Raw genomic sequence first — 25000 nt, forward strand, 5'->3', positions numbered from 1 at the left:
GTGTTCTTGTTGAAAAAATAGAAACTTCAAGGATTTGTTTGCCTCATTGACAAGCTTCCTGTCAATGTGTTCGTTTTGCTGTCTTTTAGAATAGACGAAAATCCAAAGAAAACTATCTGGAAGTATTAACTTAAAACTTGACTAAATTTTTTTTTTAAAGGCGAAGATACAAAAATAAAGTAGCTTTCAATTTTTTTTCTTATTTATTTACTGACATACAAAAGAACAATAATTTATTTGTCACATTTCGCTTTTAGTCACACAAATTTACACTGTTCTTGAACACTGCACAATAAATTGAAAAAAAAGCAAACACAAGAAGCACGTACGTGTTTTTCATTTTTAGAATTGAGAATTATTTAGCGGCCAGGTCCCATGAATTCCAGGCATGACGTCATAACACCTGTGAAGACGGGGACGTTCAGGTGTTATAAATATTCACATTAACAACTGTGCAGGACTTCAGACTGTTTCAACAGAATGATCGGAAATCATGATACTCCGAATTCTGCCAGAATGGCACCAAATCAGATAACGATAGAATGGAACGACTGCCCCCCCCCCCCCCCCCCTCCCCTCATTTTCTTTCTGCTTCTTTCCATCTGTACACTGGAAGGGATGTCTAGATTAAAAATAGAGGTCTGGGTATGCGGCATGAAAAAGCTCTGAAGCTCGACATTTTCATGATCCGCTAACTTTGACCATTATTTTTTATATCCACGCAGACTCGGCGTGGTGTGGGTGACTCCAGTATAGTTGTTGTAGTATCTCGTCGACACAGGTATACAGTCAGGACAAACACATAAACACGCACGGACGCAACCAAGCACGCAGGCACGCACATGCGTGCGCAAACCCCAAAGCAAACACACACGAAATCACACTAACCGCAGTCGTCGAATTTGCCGTAAAATGTGATGCCGGGAATGGTGACCGGTCCCTGAGTGGCCCTCCCTACAACTCCCCCCCCCCCATCCCCCACCCCCACCCCACGTACACACACACGCACACACACCCACACTGGGATATGAATGGATTTTCTCAAACAGAAGACATACGCGCGCGCGCTTGTGTGTGTATTAGTGTCCGTGCGTGCGTACGTGCGTGCGTGCGTGTGTGTGCGCTTGCGAGTGTGCGTGTGTGTGTGGTTATGGAAATAATGTCCATAATAATTATACAGATTTGCTTCTGTGTGTGTGTGTGTGTGTGTGTGTGTGTGTGTGTGTGTGTGTATGTGTATGTGTGAGTGTCTGCGTGCGTGCGTGCGTGACGGTGCGTGTGTGTGTGTTTTTTGTTTGTTTTTAGATTCGTCACGGAAAATAAACGAGTGGTTTATTGTGGCCTGTTTACACATTTGTGCAGTGCCTTTGTGTTTTGCGTAGAATGCTATACCCTTAGGACCCCCCGGGGGTTAGGGGGAGTCCCATATTGGTTGGGACGAGAAAGAATTTACCCGATGCTCCCCAGCATGTCGTAAGAGGCGACTAACGGATTCTGTTTCTCCTTTTACCCTTGTTAAGTGTTTCTTGTATAGAATATAGTCCATTTTTGTAAAGATTTTAGTCAAGCAGTATGTAAGAAATGTTAAGTCCTTTGTACTGGAAACTTGCATTCTCCCAGTAAGGTAATATATTGTACTACGTTGCAAGCCCCTGGAGCAAATTTTTGATTAGTGCTTTTGTGAACAAGAAACAATTGACAAGTGGCTCTATCCCATCTCCCCCCTTTCCCCGTCGCGATATAACCTTCGTGGTTGAAAACGACGTTAAACACCAAAGAAAGAAAGAAAGAAAGTATACCCTTAGGTGTCTGCAGAAGTTTGTATTGAGCAGAAGTGTTTGTTTGTTTGTTTGTTTGTCTGTCTGTCTGTCTGTCCGTGTGCACTATCTCGCAATTGAAATGGGTATGAAACCTTTTGAGTCTTTACACCCCCGGTATAGGGGTGTGTATAGGTTTCACTCGATGTTTTTGTTTGTTTGTGTGTTTGTTTGTGTGTTTGTTTGTGTGTTTGTTTGTGTTCGCAAGTAGATTTCAAGAATGAACGGACCGATCGTCACCAAACTTGGTGAACAGGTTCTATACATTCCTGAGACGGTCCTTACAAAAATTGGGACCAGTCAAACACACGGTTAGGGAGTTATTGGTGGATTTTGTTTTTTTGGGGGGATCAACTACGGCATAACTCTTCCTTATCTTCTCCATGTTTTCAGCGTTTACCTCCCTTCCTTCGTATGGTGCACTGTAGCATGAGGGGGGGCATCTTCGGATATTCCCGGCGTTCTGTTACTATTTTTAGAAGGTCACTGCAGTGTCCAGAACGTAAATTGGACCCGTAAATTATCCTCACTGTAAAAGTGCAAAGGTCGAATCAATTTATAGCCACGCGAAAAATACACTCTCATCTATCTCTATATATTTATACAATAGATATAGATATATATATACGGCTTCTCTGTGTGTGTGTGTTTGAGTGTGTCTGTAGAAAACACCTGTGTATTGCACAGTTCTGTTTGTGATGTGGTACCTAGGGCGTCGTCGACAAGTATGGGACTCGACATGATATGATCAGGAATGGCATTATGGCCCCTGAATCATGTTCGTGCTGTTCCCATTCCACGAGTCTGGAAGCTTGACGGGTCCATGGTTCGAAGCCGGCGTACAGTGCGCCACTCAAGCCGGGTATTCGGCTCTACTTGCTACCCGGCGAAGCGGCAGATACACCCCGGACAAAATCTGGTCGATGAGATATTTCAATACCTGCTCTCAGCGCGCAGCGCAAACCGATTTTTTTTTTTCGGGATCTTTTATTTTCTGTATGCGATCAGTAGGTGTTACAGAAAGAGTTATATTGATTTGTCTTTTTCTCCGCCTGTCTCTTTGTCCACTCAATCAACTTATTTTAACCACACTTGTTAGCAGTGCCTTCTCAGTTGGTGGCAGTGAGAATGGTAAGGACGGGGGTGTTTTTCCTACCTCGGAGGAATTTCTTGTTTCTCCTATCTTTACGTATAAACATCAGAATTTGAAAATTCTTTTCGCATGTGTGACACCAGAATTATTGTTGTTTTAGTTGTTTTTTACATTTAGTCAAGTTTTGACTAAATGTTTTAACATAGAGAGGGAATCGAGACGAGGGTCGTGGTGTATGTGTGTGTGTGTGTGTCTGTCTGTCTGTGTGTGTGTGTGTGTAGAGCGATTCAGACTAAACTACTGGACCGATCTTTATGAAATTTGACATGAGAGTTCCTGGGAATGATATCCCCGGACTTTTTTTCTTTTTTTCGATAAATGTCTTTGATGACGTCATATCCGGCTTTTTGTAAAAGTTGAGGCGGCACTGTCACACCCTCATTTTTCAATCAAATTGATTGACATTTTGGCCAAGCAATCTTCGACGAAAGCCGGACTTCGGTATTGCATTTCAGCTTGGAGCCTTAAAAATTAATTAATGACTTTGGTCATTAAAAATCTGAAAATTGTAAAAAAAATATGTTTTTTTATAAAACGATCCAAATTTACGTTCATCTTATTCTTCATCATTTTCTGATTCCAAAAACATATAAATATGTTATATTCGGATTAAAAACAAGCTCTGAAAAATAAAAATATAAAAATTATGATCAAAATTAAATTTTGGAAGTCGATTTAGAAACAATTTCATCTTATTCCTTGTCGGTTCCTGATTCCAAAAACATATAGATATGATATGTTTGGATTAAAAACACGCTCAGAAAGTTCAAACGAAGAGAGGTACAGAAAAGCGTGCTATGCAGCACAGCGAAACCACTACCGCGCGAAACAGTCTCGTCAGTTTCACTGCGTTTAGCACGAGCAGCGGACTACGGTCATTGTGAAAAAATGCAGTGCGTTCAGTTTCATTTCGTGAGTTCCACAGCTTGACTAAATGTAGTAATTTCGCCTTACGCGACTTGTTTATACTTTGTAAACATCTTGTTCATATATCAAAAGAAAGGTTGGAGAGAGAAAAACAACATACGGCAACTATAAAAGTGCCAAATCAGATCAAATAAAAGACACCAAAAAGCTTCCAATTTTTCGTATTTATTTACTGATGAAGTGTTTTGTTTTAATTAAACATTTAACACAGAAAATAACACCGTTCATAAACATAGAAATATGAATTTTTAAAAATACCACTGATTTTCATGAACAAAAATGAGTTTTAACGACCGGGTCCGCCGCACTCGCTAGGAATGTCGAACACCGTTGGGTCGGGAATACCAGGAACGACGTCATAAAACCTGCAGAGACACGAAAGTTAAGGTGTTATAAAATACATATGTACAGTGATGTAGGGGAGAGTTACTGATTGCGTACCTGTTATCCATATCGTACCACCCCCATTCCCGCGAAATGACGAATGCCTGAAGCCCCTGCTGAAGTGTGGGGAGAACCCCGTAGGAAAGAAGCATTCTTCCGGTGTCAACATGGCAGCTAGCGAGAAAACCACCAGCAAGAACGAAAAATTCACTTTTTTCGCATTTTGATGTTATTTTCGTTGTGACAATTTTGTGTGACTATGCAAAGACTACACCACTGAGCAAATTAACTTGACTATACATTAATACCTTGTTGAGTGTAGGCTGCATCTGGATCAAAACATTGGCCTTTGCTTTACATGTAGAAGGCTAGATCTACTTATTGTCCAGCCTACCGAAGTCACGCATATCGTACCAGCCAGAGTCTTGATATAGTACCGGTGGTACGATAACAATGACTTCTGGTACGATATGCAGGATGACACAACCTCCTATTAATTGCCAAATGATCCATTTAGGAGTACTTATTAAGAAGTCTGAAGCCTGAAGTTGTTTCAGAAAAATGCTTTCCCCCTCGAACTGGACATCAGAGGACATGAAAAAATGTCTGGCAGCCATTGCAAACGGAATGGGCTTCAGCGCTGCTTCAAGAGTTATTGATATTGTACCACAAGGTCACTAATATCGTACCCCTAGTACGTTATAAGTGACTGACAGGTACGCATTACAGAACTGGTCTTGTAATTCGTACCATTTGGATGATTTTTTTAAATCCGTACTGAAACCAAGTTTGCGTTTTTTTCATTGAAAACAATATACGGAACGTTGAAGGCACAGGAGATGAGTGTTTATGGACAATTTGAAGTGCCTAGCATAACATGGTTGCGTTATAGAGCTGTTTGTCCTTAAGTGGTACGATATCAGTACTCTCCCCTACTTCGTATTCCATTTTTCGCCTGTATGCAAGCGCATCATAGAACAGTACAGTGGACCCCCTCCCCCCCCTCTTTTTCACACACAGACACGCACACACACGCACACACACACACACACACACAGACACAGACACGCACACACACACACACACACACACACACAGATCACTGAATCTCTCTCGCTTCCCAACCCCATCTCTCTCTCTCTCTCTCTCTCTCTCTCTCTCTCTCTCTCTCTCTCTCTCTCCTCTCTCTCTCTCTCTTCTCTCTCTCTCTCTTTCTCTCTCTCACTCTCTCACTCTCTTTATCTCTCTCCCTCTGCTCAGCCTCTATCTCTCTCTTTTTCTTTCTCTCTCTCTGCCCCCCCCCTCTCTCTCTCTCTCTCTCACACACTCTCTCTCCCTCCCTCTCTGCCCCCACTCTCTCTCTCTCTCTGCTCCTCTCTCTCTCACTTTCTTTCTCTCCCTCTGCCCCCTCTCTCACTCCCTCCCTCTCTGCCCCCCCCCTCTCTCTCTCTCTCTCTCTCTCTCTCTCTCTCTCTCTCTCTCTCTCTCTCTCTCTCTGATGTGAAGGTCTTTGGCTGATTTCCGTCTGGTGGAATTTGGCGGTGAAACTCACGAGGTATGGACGAATCCAGTCGTGTTGGCGTAAAACCCGGAGGACACGGGGATGCAGTCGGGGCTGCTGACGGTACCGACGTATTCACCTGTTTGAAGAGGGACACAAGAACAACATGAAAACAAATCAACGACTGAGGTTCCCCCGAAAGCGGCATATGGCTGCCTACATGGCGGGGTAAAACGGTAAATAGACGTAAAAACACACTCGTGCAAAAACACATGAGTGTACTTGTTTCAGTCCATGAACGCAGAAGAGCAGAAGAGACCGACTGAGAAGATAGTCTTGGCACTGCTTCTGCGAACAAACAACCACCCTTTCTTAAAAACAATCTTCTGGAGCCGCACATAATTATCTGCCGCCCCCCCTCCTCCCAACATACCACCTCCCATCCCCCCCACCCCTTCCACCACATTTCTCCAAAAACCCAGCCCCCTCCTTCATTTCACTGACACTTTCTCAAAATCAACAAGACCGCTTATTAACCATCCAGGCAATCAATTTTCTCTAGCTTTTATTCTTTACAAGGGCACAGAAGAAAGAAAAAGAGAGAGAGAAAGAGAGAGAGAGAGAGAGAGAGAAAGAGAGAGAGAGAGAGAGAGAGAGAGAGAGAGAAAGAGAGAGAGAGAGAGAGGGGGGAGAGAAAGAGAGAGAGGAGAGAGAGAGAGGGGAGAGAGGGGGGATAGAGAGAGAGAGAGAGAGGGGAGAGAGAGAGAGGGGAGAGAGGGGGGAGAGAGACAGACAGACAGAGAAAAAGAAAGACAGACAGACAGACCGACAGACTCGTTAAATCATTCATTCACACCAGCAACAACAACAACAATGACACCAGCAACAACAACAACAACAACAACAACCAAAAACAAGAAAATCCGCTTACTGCCGTCCTCGAATTTTCCGAAAAATGAGATGACGGTGACATGTTCGTTGGGGATGTTGACGGGTCCTAGGTTAAACTCGCCCTCGTAGCGGGACTCTGGCGGGATTCCGAAGGGTCTGAAGGGGCGGGTCAAGGCAGTCTTGTTGCACTGTCGGCTCTTCAGACCCAGTCTGTACTCTACGCCCTGCGTGACACACACAGATTGAGAAACAGATTGGTGAGTCAGTAGATAGGGAGGTAGCTAGGCTGAAACACACAGTCACACGCGCACGCACGCTCACGAACGCACACACACACACAAGTACACGCACGCCCCCCTCCCCCCCACACACACGTATGCGCGCGCGCGCACGCAGAGACAGGCAGACAGACAGACACACACACACACACACACACACAAACGCGCGCGCGCACGCACGCACGCGCGCACCGCACCCCCCCCCCCACACACACACACGCACACACACACACACACACACGCACACACGCACATGCATAACATACACATACCCATGTACACACACACATAACGCTGACCTGATTATGCAGGTAGAGGACATCGTAGAACTCGCGGTCGGAATTGAAGTCCAGCTCTTCGATCTCACGGACACGTTTGTTGGTCTCGTCGTAAGTGACCTTAGCGAACTCAGTGAAGTTCTTGCTGTAGTCAGACTGTAATACAGTTATAGTAATACAATTTTTTTTTATTTAATAAATAATGATCATGATTGTTATTGGTGGTGGTAGTGGTCGTCGTTGTGAAGATGACGACGTTGTTGTTGATAATGACGTTGATGATTGCTATACGACACAAAAACAAGCACACACAAAAAGACAATGATGTCGAGGAGGGGAAGTATTAGCAGCATACTTCAATAAATCATTTCATTGACGTTATTACTCCAATGCTGGGAAATACGGGTCGCTTCCTCCCAGTGGAAAGCTAGCATGACAGGAGTCGCGCTACCCAGGTGTGTGCGTGTTTCAGATGTAATCAGCTATCTGCACTGACCTTCTGGCAGAATGACCGAGGTCTTTTACTTGCCACTGTGGTGACACGGGGGTGGGACATGGATACTGGCTCTAATCTGCACATAATGTTGACCCGTGTCCGCCCCGGCCTGGAATTCGAACCCGTCACCCTAGGAGTCCAGAAGTCCCGTGCGCTACAAACTGAGCTACCCGGTCCTCGACTTTCGTGTGGTTTGATGATGTTGATGACGACAACAACAACGACAACAACAACAACAACAACAACAACAAACACACAAATAAGCAAACAACAACAACAACAACAACAGCAACAGCAACAACAACAACAACAACAACTATATTTTCATAAAAGTGCTTCCATCCAAATTACATTTAAAGAATTCTAAAAACTTGATGAATAGACAGAGATACAATAAAGAAAGAGCAAAATGCAGTTCATACCCTGTACAACTTGGCCTGCCATTGCGCGGGTGATTCTGAGAATAAAAAGGAAAAGAAAATGTTGAATAAATCTCATGTGGCTGCCATGAAAGGCAGAGGCCCCAACCTACAGGTTTGCTTCCATACCCAAAACGCCTCCAGACACGGGAACTTGGGAGCAGAGGCAACAGCTCCGCTTGAACCTCAGAAACCAAATGTGCCTCCAGACACACAGATCCCTTAGACGGTCGAGGCTGTGGCCTCTAAGGTTCTCTTGCACCAAACCGCCTCCTGACTCTGCATCAGATTGCTTGCGCTGGCATATGCTTACACCCACATTAAGTCACCACCGAGTGGTAGACACAGACGACATTTGGTAGCACTGACTGCCAGCTTCACGGTAATGCGTACCCCTAGCTCGGCTCTGCTTGGGTGGGAATGTTCTGAGCAAAACACTATACAGTGTTACTCCATACCCCCCGCCCTCCATGGAACTTCTTGACCCCAACAAATTGGGGGGGGGGGGGGGGAGGGGAGGGGGGAGTTTGCCCAGTCGGTACAGGCGCTAGCTTTAAAACCGGTTGTTACTATCAGCGTGGGTTCAACCCCCAAGTTCGGCGCGGGATGTGTGTCCCAGAGTCAACTTTGTGCAGACTCTCCTCGGTGTCCGAACACCCCCGTGTGCACGCATGCGCACGATAAAGATCCCAGGGTCACAGCGAAAGCCTCAGGCCTTGAAAACACGAATACATGCATGCAAAAATATGAAGCCCGGGTGTCCGTTCGGCCAAGAGCCAATAAAGTAACCATTTCAGCACTGACCCAAGACGACCCAACCCTGTCCCTAGCCCATTTCAGGTCTCCTATAGCAGCCGGCAGCCAGCTGTCTACATCCCCCCCCCCCCCCCCCCGCATTTTTATTTTTTATTTTCATACAAAGCCGGGTTTTGCCGTGTAACATGCCCCTAATGGATTTGCCGTGAGGGCGTAAAACTTACATTTTCTTCTTCTTGAATAAATCTGAAAAGAATAAAGTATGCCTCGAAACCTATAATCACCCGAGCAGAAGCTTTGTGTTAAATGCCCAAAAGTCCCTTTTCAGGGCGGGGGGGGGGGGGGGGGGGGGAGGGACCTTTCTTCATTTGTAGTACTCTGCGTATATTTGTCACCGTCCAAATTTGGCAAAACACACATTTCGCATACTCTTAAATTCCAAAATAATTTAAATTACAACAGCAAGACACAACAATGTGAATGTTCCCATCAATAGTTAGTCATGAAAGTAGTTACGTCCCCTTAGCATGAAATAAGGGTAGCGGGTTTATTTAATTTGTATTTATTAAGTCCAAATCACGTCAACAAGAAGCCTTTTAGTTACGTACCCTGATTAGGCCCAAAAAAATTTGTCTGTTTAGGGTAACCCGACCGACCCTATCGATTTGGCGCCGACCCAAAAACTTTTTTTTTATTTAAAAAAAGAAAAGAAAAAAAAGAGGTAAAAATGCTAAAAAAAGACATTTGGCGTTTCTTTCTCTCCCTTTCTCTCTGTTTTATTTATACGTTAGTTTTGAAACATGTATTCATCAAATATAAGAAGTGAATGTTCAGCCAACATAGCATTTACACCAAAAAAAACAAAAAAAACAAGAGGCGAAGCCTTCAAGGCTCACGTAAGAAATAGACAAACAGTAACACAAACTCAATCACTCCGTCACACATACACACCCACACACACAGTAAGCTTAGGTGACACTGTGCAAGAAAGAGAGACACTAGATCTAGATCTGTCTGTCTGCATGTAGCCTACTTACAGGGACACGACTGCCAAATAGTCTCGGCCCGCTCAAAATAACAATGACCGAGACCACACACACCACGCGAGAGAGAAAGACTACAGGGAGGCATGCCGTCATGATGCATTAATTGACGTCAAACACTTTTGACCGTGACGTAATCTTATGCGAGCTTTATCCATAGTCTTGGATAACCACTCACACATAGACTCGGAAATGTTAAAGTTTCTACCACAGACATACACACGCACAAACACACACACACACGCACACACACACGCACAAACGCACAAACGCACAGACAGACAAAGTTACGATCGCATAGGCTACACTTCGTGAGCCAAAAACAACAACAACAAAAAATACCTACCTACCGACCCTACTTTTTTTGGTCATGTTACCCTAAACAGACAAATTTTTTTTTTTGGCCTTATGAAACTAAATGTAGGGGATGAATCAAAGTCCCGAGTCCAAATTACGCGTTTGACCACGATTTTTCTTCTAGCATTGTTCTCTTCGTCTACGATCTTTGGTACTTTTGTACCTTGCAATAGCTTCTTTTTAACTTCGGACAATAAATTTCAATAAGACAAAGACACTGGTCAGATGTTAGTAATTTAATAGGTAATACATGTATAATATTTAAGTAACTTAATATGTAATATAATGGTGTACACGTAGGCCTGATTATAATAAAACTGCTTACCACAAGGACGAGGCTGCTGTGCTGCGACAAACGCCAAACCGAACAACAAAATGGCGGCCAACATGACTGACGGTCGTCTGCGTCCGTAGAAATGGAGGAAAGTACAAGAAGTTGTCATCGCTAGACTTTTATATGAGGTCAGCAAGACAGTATAGTCCTGAAAGGGGCGTTTACGTTTATGAATAATGCAAACCGCCAAGACCCAATGAATGATAAGGGAGAATTGGACTGAGGTCAAGGGCGTGTCCCGTTATGCCAAACTCTTGTGGTCTGCAATTCAGTTTTCAAAGATAAATATTTGAAACTAGACAGAAATTCCTTTGCAAGCGCACGTACACCTAACACAGAAAAGGGGAAAGGATTCTTTTTACATCAATCAAGGTAGGCAAAAGGGAGCAGTAAAACTGAAGACACAAATCTTGGCTTGCTTGACTGGTTAGTTTTTTTCTCAATGATTTGAGCAGGCATACACTCGGCTCCCGCTGAGATACAGCGAATTACCTACTCGTAGACAACAAACAAACAAACAAACAAGCAAACAAACAAACAAACAACAACAACAACAACAACATCAACAACAACAACAACAACAACAACAACAACAACAGCAGCAACAACAGTAGACATCCATGTACACACACGAAATTGTAAGATGAAAAAACCAACCTCTCCCGCTCAAACACAACCAAATACCTACCCACAAAGAACATGAAAACCGTGTTTGAACCGTGAAAAAAAAGAAAGTGGAAAAAAAGTTATCCCTGATCTTCGACGAACCTGTGATGCTTTAGTGACAGCGCAATATCATCCCGCTTTGCCACGGAAGCTGGTAACATTGGAAGGAAAGTGTACAACTTGAACGCCGGTAATGATCCAGAGTCGCTTGGAATCTTTCGTGATCAATATTTACTGTTAAGACTAAACATAATTATTGTGAACCAAGCATTACCAGAACCTGGCCATTAGTGGCATGAACACACGCGCACAATGTGGCAAAGATTATTTTCCGAAATGGCCGCTTGAATTGCGTTGACAAAAGCAACGCAGACAGAAACACACACAGACAGACAGACAGACAGACAGAATAACAGATATATATTAGCAGGGCGCCCCAAACTGTGCGTTCTTGCGGCTTGTACGCACTACAAGCCGAACAAATACGTACTGCAAATTCTTTAAAGGGTCACGTAACGCACTGCATCTAAAAAGAGCGGGTCCCGGGACGCAGTAAATTTGCGTTATCCTGAGTACCGCTGAAAATTATTTGCAGACTGTAATCGTCTGCTTTCCCCGAAAGCGACGTATGGCTGTCTGAATGACGGGGTAAAAACGTAAAAGATCGTGGGAGTTTTAGTTTTAACCTATAAACAAAGAAGAAAAAAACAAAGTAATCGTCTGCTAGTTTACATACAGAATGGACAAGAACGTACACTTGGCAATATTTCGAAGGCAATAACATTTTCTGTCAGACCTGTTCTGACACGAATTTACGGAGTACATCTACCGGATATGACAAATAACGCTTTTGTGAAGGTCTCATAGAAATTCAGAGTCATTTTGAGCTTGGGACCCTCTAAAAATCTCATGAAGTGGTAATTGAACCCCCTATACAGTTGGGGGTCCCGGGACCCTCTAGGTAGGGCATCTGTGGGGGGCCTGTATAAATAATAATAATAATAATAATAATAATAATAATAATAATAATAATAATAATAATAATAATAATAATAATAATAATAAATCTCTTTTCTATAGCGCAAGTCCCGATTCACAGCTCCATAAGCGCTTTACAATTCCGATAAACACCTCACGCACACACACACACACACACACACACACACACACACACACACACACACACACACACGCACACACGCACACACAATAAATACCTCACACATACACACACACACACACATTGACACACACACACACACACACACACACACACACACACACACACACACAGTGACACACACACACACACACACAAACACATATACAAAATAGACACACATGTACAGTGTAATGTGGTCTGACTTTCAGACACAGTCTGGTGTTAGACTGCATGAAGAGGAAGGCGAAACATTTCTTGTTACTCCATTTTTGTCATTGTCTGTAATCATCAAAAATTCACTTATCATGCATGTGGGTGGTCTGATCATAGATGCGTGAAAGCACACACGCAGACACAAACGCACACTCGCACTGGCTAGTACACATTCACGCACTCACGCACGCGCATATGCACGTGCCCATACGCACTGAAATTCATGTAAGAATTCAAGACAAAAATACAGTTGCAAAATATAGCTTAAAACAGAAGAAAACTGCGACCGTGTGCTCTATCAGCGCCGTTATCAATGGGGGTACACGTAATGGTAACTCTCAAAGTAGGTCTGAACTAAACATTGTCTGTGCTTATTGGAAATAATCAAAACTTTGCCTTCAGGTTGGTTTAAAGCTATGCATTTTTGACCCGCCTTATGCCAAGTCTTCTCTCCTTTTTCCTCTTTCGTTTAAAAGAATTAGCAGGTGGAGGTGAAGTATGAGGACTGATCAGTAAGAGTCTGGGTGGAAGGCAAGGGAATTTCTAAAGGGGGCTTAGCACAATGAACATTGACACAACTGGAATGGTCCACTTATCTGTTATCGATACTATTCTTTATTTATTTGTTTGTTGTTTTGTGTACTTATTTCTTTTTCTATTTATTCATGTATCTATTTATCTATGCGTGTATATGTTTATTTGTTTGTTTGCTTGTTTGTTTGCTTAACGCCCAGCCGACCACGAAGGGCCATATCAGTCAGGGCGGTGCTGCTTTGACGTATATGTTTATGTCGTTGCTTGTTGTTGTATAATATTCTGAACCACCTGTATAAACAAAACTGCATCAAACCGGTATTTTTCGTTGTGAAAACTCCCATTTGTGCTGATTGTGCACGTACTAGAATTTCCCCTGAGAGTGGTACGTTTACTGATATAGAAAATTGCTGTTACATGAAGCTTTTAAGTCTGTAGACCGACCCTACTTTAATTCTATGCAACATATAAATTTTGAACGATGTCAAGGCCAATGGGTGTGATCATAAACTTTGACCAGAAACGTTCCAGATCGTCTGTCAAAGCCAAACATCTGGCAGAGTCCCACAATGATAGAGAGGTCATCTTTAAGTAACAATTTGGATGGTTGGCATGGGTCAAATGTTGTGTCACGCACCATTTTGGTAACTATTGTCCAATTATCAAACAGGATTAGGTCTGGGGGACCTGCGGCTGACTAATGCCTTCATTGCAAAGACTAGAGTGTCTATCTAACGAGCGAAAAGAAAAAGAAGAAACAGAAGTTGTAGTAACGGCTTCTATCACGCCGAGAACTCCCTTAATACTATGCCTTTCTTTCACTTACATGTCTCTGTATAGCCCCCCCTCCCTCCCCTTCAATTTGGGCGTTAGCCCTGATAAAGGTAATCACAGGACATGTCCTTATAATTGGGCACTACTGACACTGAGAAATATAAACCTGAATTCTGGGCGTTTTCGGTTATTTTTTATTACCAAGAACAGAATGCAAGATCATATAAAAACGTGAAAGAGTTTATCTTTGTTGAATATACAAAACATAAGCTCGTGTATGTCTCTGTGGGTGTGTGTGCGTGCGTGTGTGTGTGTGTGTGTGTGTGTGTGTTTGTGTGTGTGTGTGTATGTGTGTGAGAACGTGTTTGAGTGTGTGTGTGTGTGTGTGTGTGTGTGTCTGTGTCTGTGTGTGTGTGTGTGCGTGACCTCTAGAGATGACCAATGCGGGGTGTCCCTCGTCAAGGTTCAAGGTCACAGGGACGGTTTGAGTTTGGGTCCAAGAATAGAAAATGTGACGTTTATTGATCTTTTGTGTTCAAAAACAGCACATATACAGGGTTGATCATCTCTATAGTCTTGACCCAAGTGTGGTTATATTTCTGCAAATGATAAGTTGCCATAGGAATTGTGTTCTGGTTTAAAACAAAACAAAACAAGTCGCGTGAAGCGATATAAAAACATTTAGTCAAGCTGTCGGCATGAAAGGAACAGACTTACACCCAAAAAACAGTCATCGCCAAGATTTTATTTAGATAGTCTGGACTAACCACACCGAAAACCCGAGATGGGTCACGCTCGTCTCCGCGTAGCGCGCGTACGCAGCACTTATTTTCTTTTTTCTTATTTTCTTTAATTCTGAGCACATTGTTTATAGTAAACATGACATATTTATATGGGTTTTTTTGTAACCGAGTGCCGAAACACTACGATCACCTCGGGAGGCGAAGTAGTGCAATCAAACAGGATTGAAAATATTAGGGCTAATTTCTTAGCCCTATAAAAACTGTTATGCAAACCCGAAGGTTTCCATGAACATACAGACAATCGGAAACCACCAGACCCCATCACAAACAGAATTCCACAATCAACCGGTGTTGACTTAAAGGCCAACAACTCGGGTGCAGAGTCTGCTGTGAAAGGAGCGGTAGCCTCCCCTGTCACAATCGCCCCCGTTTAAATGAACTTCGTCCCGAAGTTCCGAACCGGGGGACCACTGTCCATCCCAAGTTCGCAGAATGGGAACAGCACGAAAATGTTCAGTGGTCATATTATGCCATTACCTGAACATATCATGCCGAGTCCCATCCTGCTCGCAGCGCCAGATGTAACCGAGTGCCGAAACACTACGATCACCTCGGGAGGCGAAGTGCAATCAAACAGGATTGAAAATGTTAGGGCTAATTTCTTAGCCCTATAAAAACTGTTATGCATACCCGAAGGTTTCCATGAACATACAGACAATCGGAAACCACCAGACCCCATCACAAACAGAATTCCACAATCAACCGGTGTTGACTTAAAGGCCAACAACTCGGGTGCAGAGTCTGCTGTGAAAGGAGCGGTAGCCTCCCCTGTCACATTTTAAATCAGGAGAAATTGCGGAATACGATGCAATCATTTTTAAATCTGCTAGTATAAATTGATTTTTATGACAACTTTAATTAGCAAACTAATTAACTAATAATTACGCTGCCGAGCTGACATTCAATCCCATAGTCCGGACTTCGTCGAAAATTGTTTGACCAAAATTTCAATTAATTTGATTGAAAAATGAAGGCGTGACAGTGCGGCCTCAACTTTCACAAAAAGCCGGATATGAGGTCATCAAAGACATTTATCGAAAAAAACAAAAAATCTCGGGGGATATTATACCCAGGAACTCTCATGTGAAATTTCATAAAGATCGGTTCAGTAGTTTTCTCTGAATCAATATATTCACACACACACACTCACACACATACATACACACACGAACACACACACACACACAAATACACACACACACACACCCACACACACACACACACACATACACACACACACACACATACACCAAAACCTTCGTCTTGATTCCCCGTCTATGTTAAAACTTTGAGTCAAAACTTGACTAAATGTAAAAACAAAGGGAAAACATAGCATTCCATTGAACGCTTTCGAAGTAAGATCTGATTACCTCCAGACATGACCAGAGTCTTGGTGAACATTTTTAAACTTCAAGGTCAAAGAGTTGAGTTTTGGGGAAAAATATAGGACATTGTTTATTTTCTTGAAAGTTTGAAGAGAAATCTCGGTCGAGTTGAAACTCAAAATAATTATGCAGTCTTGACATGCACACAGACATAAAGCACACACAACAACAAAAAAACAATTGCTTTATACGACGCCCCTTCGTCATGTCCCAATAGAAGACTTCTTCCCTCTTAAGGCCCCGTTTTCTGAAACTTTTTGTTCTAAACATCTGTAAATTTCCCTTTTTTTTTCAAGCGTCCTCCTTTTTCAGACTTGATTTTGTCCGATTTTTCAAGTCTTAAAAGGAGGGTTCGACTGTAAATGATTTAAAAATATTTGCTGTTCTACCCTCAGAAAATAATGTGCAAGAGACATTTGTTTTTTTCCTACTTTTGACCCAAACTTGATCCTCATGCGACCTGACATAGCAATTCGTTTATTTATTCAATCCTAAGAATGTTCCAGAAACAAACTTGCCCCGCCCTCCTTCCCACCACCATCACTAACCTCATGCTCAACACCCTCCAAATGTTCAGGAAAAAAATAACAACAATATCAATGTCAGCTCAGTAGATATTTTTGGTTGTGATTGATATTCTCCAGCAAACATTTTCATGCTGTGACCTTAAAAGTTCACCAAAACAAGCCAAATTTGTGTCATGTCTGAAGATCGTCAAAACCATCAAGTGTGGCTTCAAAAACATCAGGGAATTCCGGAAATCTTCAATGTTTAGTTTTTAGGAACTGAACATGACCCCGCTGTGACCGCCAACTATGATGAGGGTCAATCAAACTGGGATCATGTCGGGAGATCATCAAACCCTAAAGTGTGCAACATTTCAGAGATCTAACTTCAAAAACATCCGAGATAACCTCAACGTTAAGTTGTTTTGTCTGCGGACGGCCGGCCTAACACTGCTCATTCCAAAGACTCTCCTGATTTCTCAGGGAATTCAAAAAGACATGTCCTTCCAGACATCGCAATAGGCTACGTTGTTATGGAAAATGTTTGTTGTGTGTTTATGTTTGAAACAGCAGAACATTTGTTTCTGGTTCATATTATATATGAGGAAGGTATGAGCATTTGATATTTAAAAAAACATTTTTTTATTGTTTGTTCGTTTGTTTGTTTATTCAGCTTTTTGTTTTTTGTTTGTTTGTTTGTTTGCTTTTAGCATTTATTGATGATTGTGGGGGTCATTTTTTGTTTTAGTATTATACTCTTTTGCTTGGGATGTTTAACTCTTTGTGTGAGAATGGATACAACGTCCTATACCCCCTCCCCTCCCTCGACCCATCCCTCCCTTGCACGTACATTTTCTTTTGCATGCAGTGAGCAGGGGGACGAATAAATCAATGTGCAGGCCAGATTGATTTTACCTACAACATAAGGACGAGCGATTCAAAGGTGTAGTTGGTGTATGAGACTAGCTATGTAGGTACTTGTAGTTTGTAGTATGCCTGTTTCTTTGTTTATTTATTTATTTATTTATTTATTTATTTATTTATTTTTTTGCCACACACACAAGACAGAAGTCGCAGCACAGGCTTCATGTCTCACCCAGTCACATTATTCTGACACCGGACCAACCAGTCCTAGCACTAACCCCATAATGCCAGACGCCAGGCGGAGCATTTGCTTATTTATTGTTTGCGTCAAAGCTTCTTTTTATATTTAGTCAAGTTTTGACTAAATATTTTAACATCGGGGGGGAATCGAAACGAGGGTCGTGGTGTATGTGCGTGTGTCTGTGTGTCTGTGTGTCTGTGTGTCTCTGTGTGTGTGTGTGTGTGTGTAGAGCGATTCAGACTAAACTACTGGACCGATCTTTATGAAATTTGACATGAGAGTTCCTGGGTATGAAATCCCCGAACGTTTTTTTCATTTTTTTGATAAATGTCTTTGATGACGTCATATCCGGCTTTTCGTGAAAGTTGAGGCGGCACTGTCACGCCCTCATTTTTCAACCAAATTGGTTCAAATTTTGGTCAAGTAATCTTCGACGAAGCCCGGACTTCGGTATTGCATTTCAGCTTGGTGGCTTAAAAATTAATTAATGACTTTGGTCATTAAAAATCTGAAAATTGTAAAAAAAAAAAAATTTATAAAACGATCCAAATTTACGTTTATCTTATTTTCCATCATTTGCTGATTCCAAAAACATATAAATATGTTATATTCGGATTAAAAACAAGCTCTGAAAATTAAATATATAAAAATTATTATCAAAATTAAATTGTCGAAATCAATTTAAAAACACTTTCATCTTATTCCTTGTCGGTTCCTGATTCCAAAAACATATAGATATGATATGTTTGGATTAAAAACACGCTCAGAAAGTTAAAACAAAGAGAGGTACAGAAAAGCGTGCTATCCTTCTTAGCGCAACTACTACCCCGCTCTTCTTGTCAATTTCACTGCCTTTGCCGTGCGCGGTGGACTGACGATGCTACGAGTATACGGTCTTGCTGAAAAATGGCATTGCGTTCAGTTTCATTCTGTGAGTTCGACAGCTACTTGACTAAATATTGTATTTTCGCCTTACGCGACTTGTTTTTAAATCGAAATGTTATTTTTGTGTGGGTGCTGTGTTTTTAGACTTGTTGTTCATTATGATATAATATAGTGTAATTGCACGAAGTATTTTTTATATGTATTACATGTTGTATTTTAAAGCCCCACTCCGCGTCACAGGAGGTTTAATGTCCAATGTAGTGACAAGAGACTGCTTTTTGGAGGTATATATGTAGCGCTGTACAGGAACGTTGTTGCATAAGCATTATGTTTGGTCGATTATGAGCAGGCTAGGAAGACTCGACGTTGTTGTATTTGCGACCCCATAGCTTTTGACCTGAAGGTCTATACAACGTGAGTTCTCAAACGAACCGACAGATCCAGACAGCGAGAGATATATAGTCGGACAGACAGACAGAGCTAGAGTAATATACTCTACACAACAAATAACAAAGGACAAACAAGAAGCAACAATCCCGTGTCACAATAACACCACTCAAACTCAAAAGTGTACACATAAACAATTTATTTTTTAATCACATCGCCAGATTGTGAGAGTGTATAAGAAAGAATTACAACACGATAAAAAAAAATATAAGATTTTGATTTCAAATGAGTCGAAGGATGGCCTAAGGTGAAATGCACTCCTGAGGTGGGACGAAGGCCATGGGGTCCGTAATGCCCGAAACGACGTCGTAGAATCTGCAACAGAAAAACATTGTGTAACAGTTTGTCTTGCGAAGGATTTTGCTATAACCTAACAGCTAGCTAATTGCCCCCCCCACACACACACACACACACACACTCACACACACACGCACACCCAGCCGACCACCTCCTCACATCTAGATCTTGAACAGCTTGTATTCAAAGTCCGATCTATGCGCATTCAAACAACTAATGTGGCGTTGTATTCATTTTGTTGTAACACATTATCACTTGCAATTTATAGCTATATACACACTCTGTTCAAAGCACACACACACACACACATACACACACACACACACACACACACACACACACACACACACACACACACACACACACACACACACACACACGCACATACACATACATCCACAGCGACAGAAACTATAAAGACAAGAACATAAAAGAAACATTGGACCATGCTTACTCTCTGTGCTCATATCCGAAGTCGCTGGCATAGGCTCCGAACTCCACAACGAAGCAATCGGGCGAGGTCACAGTTACGAAGAAAGGTTCTGAAAAGAAGAAAGATGATACATGTTCAGTTTTGTTTTCTCAACAATTTTACGCCAGCAGAATTTAAATTTTACATGTTGAGTGTACTTTGAAGTGTTTGTAAAATAATAGTGTTTGTAACTGAGTACGTAATACTGTTTGTCGTAACATTTGGTATTGGCACAGTACAACTGCAAACTTTATTTTTACTGCACAATTATTTTTGTCCTGGTAAACGATGACCTTGACCTACTTACTACGTCCATCTTTCAACTTTCACCCCTTTGAATTATCAAGACAAAACAGGGGAGAACAAGAACATAACAGAAACTGTGACCGTGGTCCACTTGTCGCGTTAATATATACACATAAAAAAAGCAACCTCAAAAGTGTTAACGGGATAAAAGACGGTAACAGTGACCTTGACCAAGTTACCGCATTCACTCATGTATCCCTCAAAGATGTTGACGGGGAAAAGAAGAACAGAACAAGAACAAAAACAAATACTTTATTGTCTGTCTTTAAAAAAAAAAAATTGAAAAAAACCCACAGAAATGTACCTTTAGGCCTGCCTTTCAATTACGAAAACGACATTGTGCAAAGACATATGATAAGAACAAAGGGAAGTAGGCATACGACATGTGTAACAGAGTAACTGAGTGAGAGTTATGTGGAACGAGTCTCGTGGCACGTACCTGGCAGAGAATAACACGCATTGAAATGAACAAGCGACTGGCACCTGGCAGAGAATAACACGCATTGGAATGAACAAGCGACTGGCACTTGGGAGCATAACAAGCATTGCAATGAACAAGCGACTGGCACTTGGGAGCATAACAAGCATTGCAATGAACAAGCGACTGGCACTTGGGAGCATAACAAGCATTGCAATGAACAAGCGACTGGCACCTGGCAGAGAATAACACGCATTGAAATGAACAAGCGACTGGCACCTGGCAGAGAATAACACGCATTGAAATGAACAAGCGACTGGCACCTGGCAGAGAATAACACGCATTGAAATGAACAAGCGACTGGCTTCCTCAGAACAGTTATATCAACCGTGACCCACAAATTACCTTTGGGTGCGGGAAAAGAAACAGGTGTTAGGACAGCAAAATTTTTGTTTTTAAATAATTACCTTTAGGTGCAAAATCTCCCTCGAAGATGTTGACGGTGACCTGCTCGTTGGGCACACCGACGGCTCCCACGGTGCCGCTGCCACGGAATTTTCCCTGTGGGGGGACTCCGTAAGGCCTGAAGCCGCGACGGGGAACGGTGACGTTGCACTTGCGTGTCTTCAGGTCCAGAGTGTACTCGATGTTCTGCACAATTATTGAGACTGTAGGGGGGAGATGCTCTAGAGAGCTGGTTCTGTCCTGTCTGTTTCTCTAGCGGGCTCGCTGACTGGTTGGCTGGCTTTCTCTGTCCAGGGCCGGACTAGGCTAAGAGGAGGTGGGTTGTTTTGCCAGTGGTGGTCGAGAGGGATGTTCCCCCTGGCGGGGTCAAGGGGCAGAGCCCCTTGTGGGGGTCAGGGGGCTTCGCCCCCTGAAGCTGATGGGTAGGTCATATTCTGAGATAGGAAAATGGTCGCTCCTTGCATAAAACGGCATAAAATAAACAATAATAAAAAATGTTTTAGATAAGTGAGGTACATGTTTAGGCTAGGGGGGGGGTTGCGCAACCCCCATACCCCCCCCCCCCCCCCCCGGTAGTCCGGCCCTGCTGTCTGCCTCTATCTGTCTGGCTGTCTGTCTGTCTGTCTGTCTGTCTGACTGTCTGTCTGTCTGTCTGTGTGCGTCTCTGTCTCTCTGTCTCCGTCTGTCTCTGTCTTTCTCTGTGTCTCTCTCTCTGTCTCCCTCTCTCTCTCTCTCTCTGACACCACTACCTCTCTCTCTCTGTCTGTCTGTCTGTCTGTTTGTTTGTCTGTCTGTCTGTCTGACTGTATGTCTGTCTGTCTGTGTCTGTGTCTGTGTCTGTGTCTCTCTGTCTCTCTCTGTCTATCTGTCTCTGTCTCTCTCTCTGTCTGTCTCCCTCCCTCTCTCTCTCTCTGACACCTCTCTCTCTCTCTCTCTCTCTCTCTCTCTCTCTCTCTCTCCTCGTTTGTATTGCTTATACCTCTAGCCTGGTAAAATAAAATTGATTTGATTTGATTGGACTTGATTTGACTTGATTTGATCTCTTTCTCTCTCTCTCTCTCTCTCTCTCTCTCTCTCTCTCTCTCTCTCTCTCTCTCTCTCTCTCTCTCTCTCTTCGTTTCTTTCTTTTCCCCTTCCTTTCTTCATTATTTCTAACAATTTAAATACACACTGACCAGATTGTGAAGCCTGAGCTTGTCGTAGACAGCCTTGTCGCTGTTGATGTCCTCAAACTCGAACTCTCGGATACGCTGGTTGACGGAGTCGTAGTAAATCTTTCCCTCGCTGAAAAACTTGCGCTCTCTGTCAGTCTGCACGTGAAAAACGCACACAAAAGGCATAAGACATTGGGATGTAGTACAGACAGACTTTGGCCTATAAGGTTTGTTTGCTTGTTGGAGATTTACTTTTAAAAGCTTGCAGTAAGCATTTATGTTTACCTTAAGATATTTAAACAAAATCTCTCTCTTTCCCTCTTAGTCTCTCTCTTACCCCCTCTGCCATCCTCTCTCCCCCCTCTCTCCCTCTCTCCCTCCCCCTCCTCTCTCCCTCCCTCTCTCTCTCTCTCTCTCACCCTCGCTTCTCTCCCCCCTCTCCCCCCCCCTCTCTCTCTCTCTCTCTCTCTCTCTCTCTCTCTCTCTCTCTCTCTCTCTTTCTCTCTCTCTCTCTCTCTCAGTCACTCCCCTATTCCTTTGATCGACCAACAACAAAAACATTTCAAATTGTAAGGGTCCATTGACGGGTATTGTTTCAAAGTCTTGCTTGCTGTGTGTGAACTCAGGAGCGTTTTCAAACAGTGAGGTAGAACAAAAATGATCCACATTATACTCACATGTCTGAATCTTCCGGTGAAGGAGGCGGGCCCAGCTGGGATGAAAATCAAGGTTTCGTGAGAACAAGCGGTCGTTTAACACAACACGTTTAATTAGAAACAGATGTACAGTTGCTCACCCTTAACCCCCAATCAAAACATATAGTTTGCAAATCAGAAACGAAAAAATAGCATTCATTTCAATGTGGTAATTTTTCAAAGTTATGAAAAGATATTATAGAAAAGTTGCGGATCAAAAATATAACGAAGATAATCTTATATTTTGATACTTGTACTACAATACGTGTATATAACTCGATTCAATCAATTCATAAATCTGTTTTAGATAAATGCATTAATAACGTCGACAAAAGGTTTAACAAACTTCTACAATCAAGGTGAGAACTCATTCCCCCGCCTCGATAAAAAAAACAAAAAAACCCACTAAAACTAAACTACACAAAACAGTAGAGGCTCATTCCGTTGCATAAAATAATTGATACAAGGAAATTATTTAGAATAGGATTCGTGAAGAAAAAAATGAATTAAGTTTCAGTAAGACCCACCCACAGAAGAATCTCTACACAAATCTGTTTCATTTTTTACAAAAAATATATACATGAATCAAAGAATAAAACTCGTTTTGTCATTAACAAACAAAGAAACGTACAAAAAAAATAAGACCAACATGAATCACAATATCTCATTGAATCAATCCCAACTCCAGGCCGGAATAGTACAAAACGTCCCGATCATAAGGAATTCCTTATATATATATATATCTCAGTTTAGTTACCCATAACATTTTTCATAAACAATTTTCATGATGACATTTTGAGCAGTGTGTTCACTCACCACACGGCTGAGGGACCTGTGCCATCGCGCTGGCGACAAAAGCGAGGATGAGTACAACCAACATGCTGCTCTCTCTCTCTCTCTCTCTCTGCACTCGTCACAAGGAAAGTAGTGGTCACAGATAGCTCGCAAAACAGTTTTATATCCGAGCGGTTCAACCCTTCTGTGGGCGTGTCTCGCAGTCTGAAAGATAAGGGCTTTGGCCGTTAAACAATCGAGGTTGTACGAACCAATTCGTCGGCATTACTCAACAAGGGACTAGTTCTGTAGGTTTCAATGTCAAAAACTTAAAGCTTGTTTAAAAGGAAACGGCAACAATCCAACATATTTTCTACAGAGTTGCACTGCTTTCTTAACCGCCACTAAGTCGGATTTACCAAAATGCCCAAATGCTGTTATTGATGGGTAACAAAACAGAGGCATTGCCTGTCCCACCACTCCTTCAAAGCTCTTACTGCAAAAAAGTGTATTTTTAAATCACAATGTCGCTCTCTTTTTTTTTTGGATGAGGGGGGGGCCCAAATGACATGACCCCGCTGTGACCTTGAATTTGACAGGGATCAACGAAGCTTGCGTCTGGAGGTCCTCAAACAGTAGAAGTAATACGTTTCCAATATTGTACTCGAACTCGATCAGTAATAACCTTGACATTTGATAAGGGTGAACCAGACTTTGGTCATGTATGGAGGTTATCAAACCTTTGAAGTATATAAGATTTAAAAGCGCATGCTTCTTAAATATTAAATAAATTGAGAATATTTTATTTTCCATTCCAATATGATTTTGCTTTGATTTGAATTTGCTTTGATTTAACGTTTGAACTCGTGTAGTTAGCCCATAAAACCATAGCAGTGTGTAAAATTCGAATGTCTAGCTCGAATAACATAACCAAACCCCTTATAGTTATAGTCTTTTTTTCTCTACACAATACCAGGAGTACCTTAAAATGTTAAAGGCCCGATTTGGAAAATCTGTGCAAACTGTAATAAGTCCGTGCAATGTTTTTGCTTCCGTCCTACCTTTTGATGATGAGAGGGGTGAAACTTGCACGCATTAGCTGGATTACACATTTGAGTTTTGTCTACTAGCATTGTGGATGGTTGCCAACACTGTCAAATAAGGGAATGTATGCAACAGATCATGACCGTACGTGACGTATACTATTTCTTTGTCGTCTGCTCCTGTGGACATCTGCTTGACCACGTGAAATGTTTTTTATTTGATGATAAGTTTTATTGGTTTGTTTGTTTGTTTGTTTGTTTG

At 42.3% G+C, this 25000-nt stretch overlaps 2 protein-coding genes and 1 long non-coding RNA gene across 3 annotated transcripts in view; 1 reads left to right on the plus strand and 2 right to left on the minus strand.

Moving 5' to 3' along the window:
- LOC138953974 (uncharacterized) overlaps nucleotides 1–25000 on the plus strand; it is a 256228-nt gene that overhangs the window by 108389 nt on the left and 122839 nt on the right. The window lies entirely within an intron of this gene.
- Nucleotides 4047–10758, minus strand: LOC138953535 (mammalian ependymin-related protein 1-like). The gene is made up of 6 exons (XM_070325374.1): nucleotides 10626–10758; nucleotides 8148–8182; nucleotides 7251–7385; nucleotides 6714–6897; nucleotides 5834–5921; nucleotides 4047–4262 (listed from the first exon to the last, which is right to left on the minus strand). The coding sequence occupies exons 1-6, from the start codon at nucleotides 10741–10743 to the stop codon at nucleotides 4184–4186; spliced, it is 639 nt and encodes a 212-aa protein (XP_070181475.1). The 5' UTR covers nucleotides 10744–10758; the 3' UTR covers nucleotides 4047–4183.
- The window catches only part of LOC138952550 (uncharacterized), a 16940-nt gene continuing 11228 nt past the window's right edge, over nucleotides 19289–25000 (minus strand). The window contains exons 7-13 of the mRNA XM_070324232.1: nucleotides 24823–24846; nucleotides 23738–23836; nucleotides 22904–22938; nucleotides 22248–22382; nucleotides 21075–21258; nucleotides 19866–19953; nucleotides 19289–19429 (exon numbers count right to left, since the gene is read on the minus strand). Of these exons, the coding sequence (XP_070180333.1) occupies nucleotides 19357–19429; nucleotides 19866–19953; nucleotides 21075–21258; nucleotides 22248–22382; nucleotides 22904–22938; nucleotides 23738–23836; nucleotides 24823–24846 (638 nt within the window). The 3' untranslated portion in view covers nucleotides 19289–19356. The remainder of the gene's footprint in view (nucleotides 19430–19865; nucleotides 19954–21074; nucleotides 21259–22247; nucleotides 22383–22903; nucleotides 22939–23737; nucleotides 23837–24822; nucleotides 24847–25000) is intronic.

The sequence above is a fragment of the Littorina saxatilis genome, linkage group LG17 (genome assembly GCF_037325665.1).
Source record: "Littorina saxatilis isolate snail1 linkage group LG17, US_GU_Lsax_2.0, whole genome shotgun sequence".
Classification (NCBI taxonomy): domain Eukaryota; kingdom Metazoa; phylum Mollusca; class Gastropoda; order Littorinimorpha; family Littorinidae; genus Littorina; species Littorina saxatilis.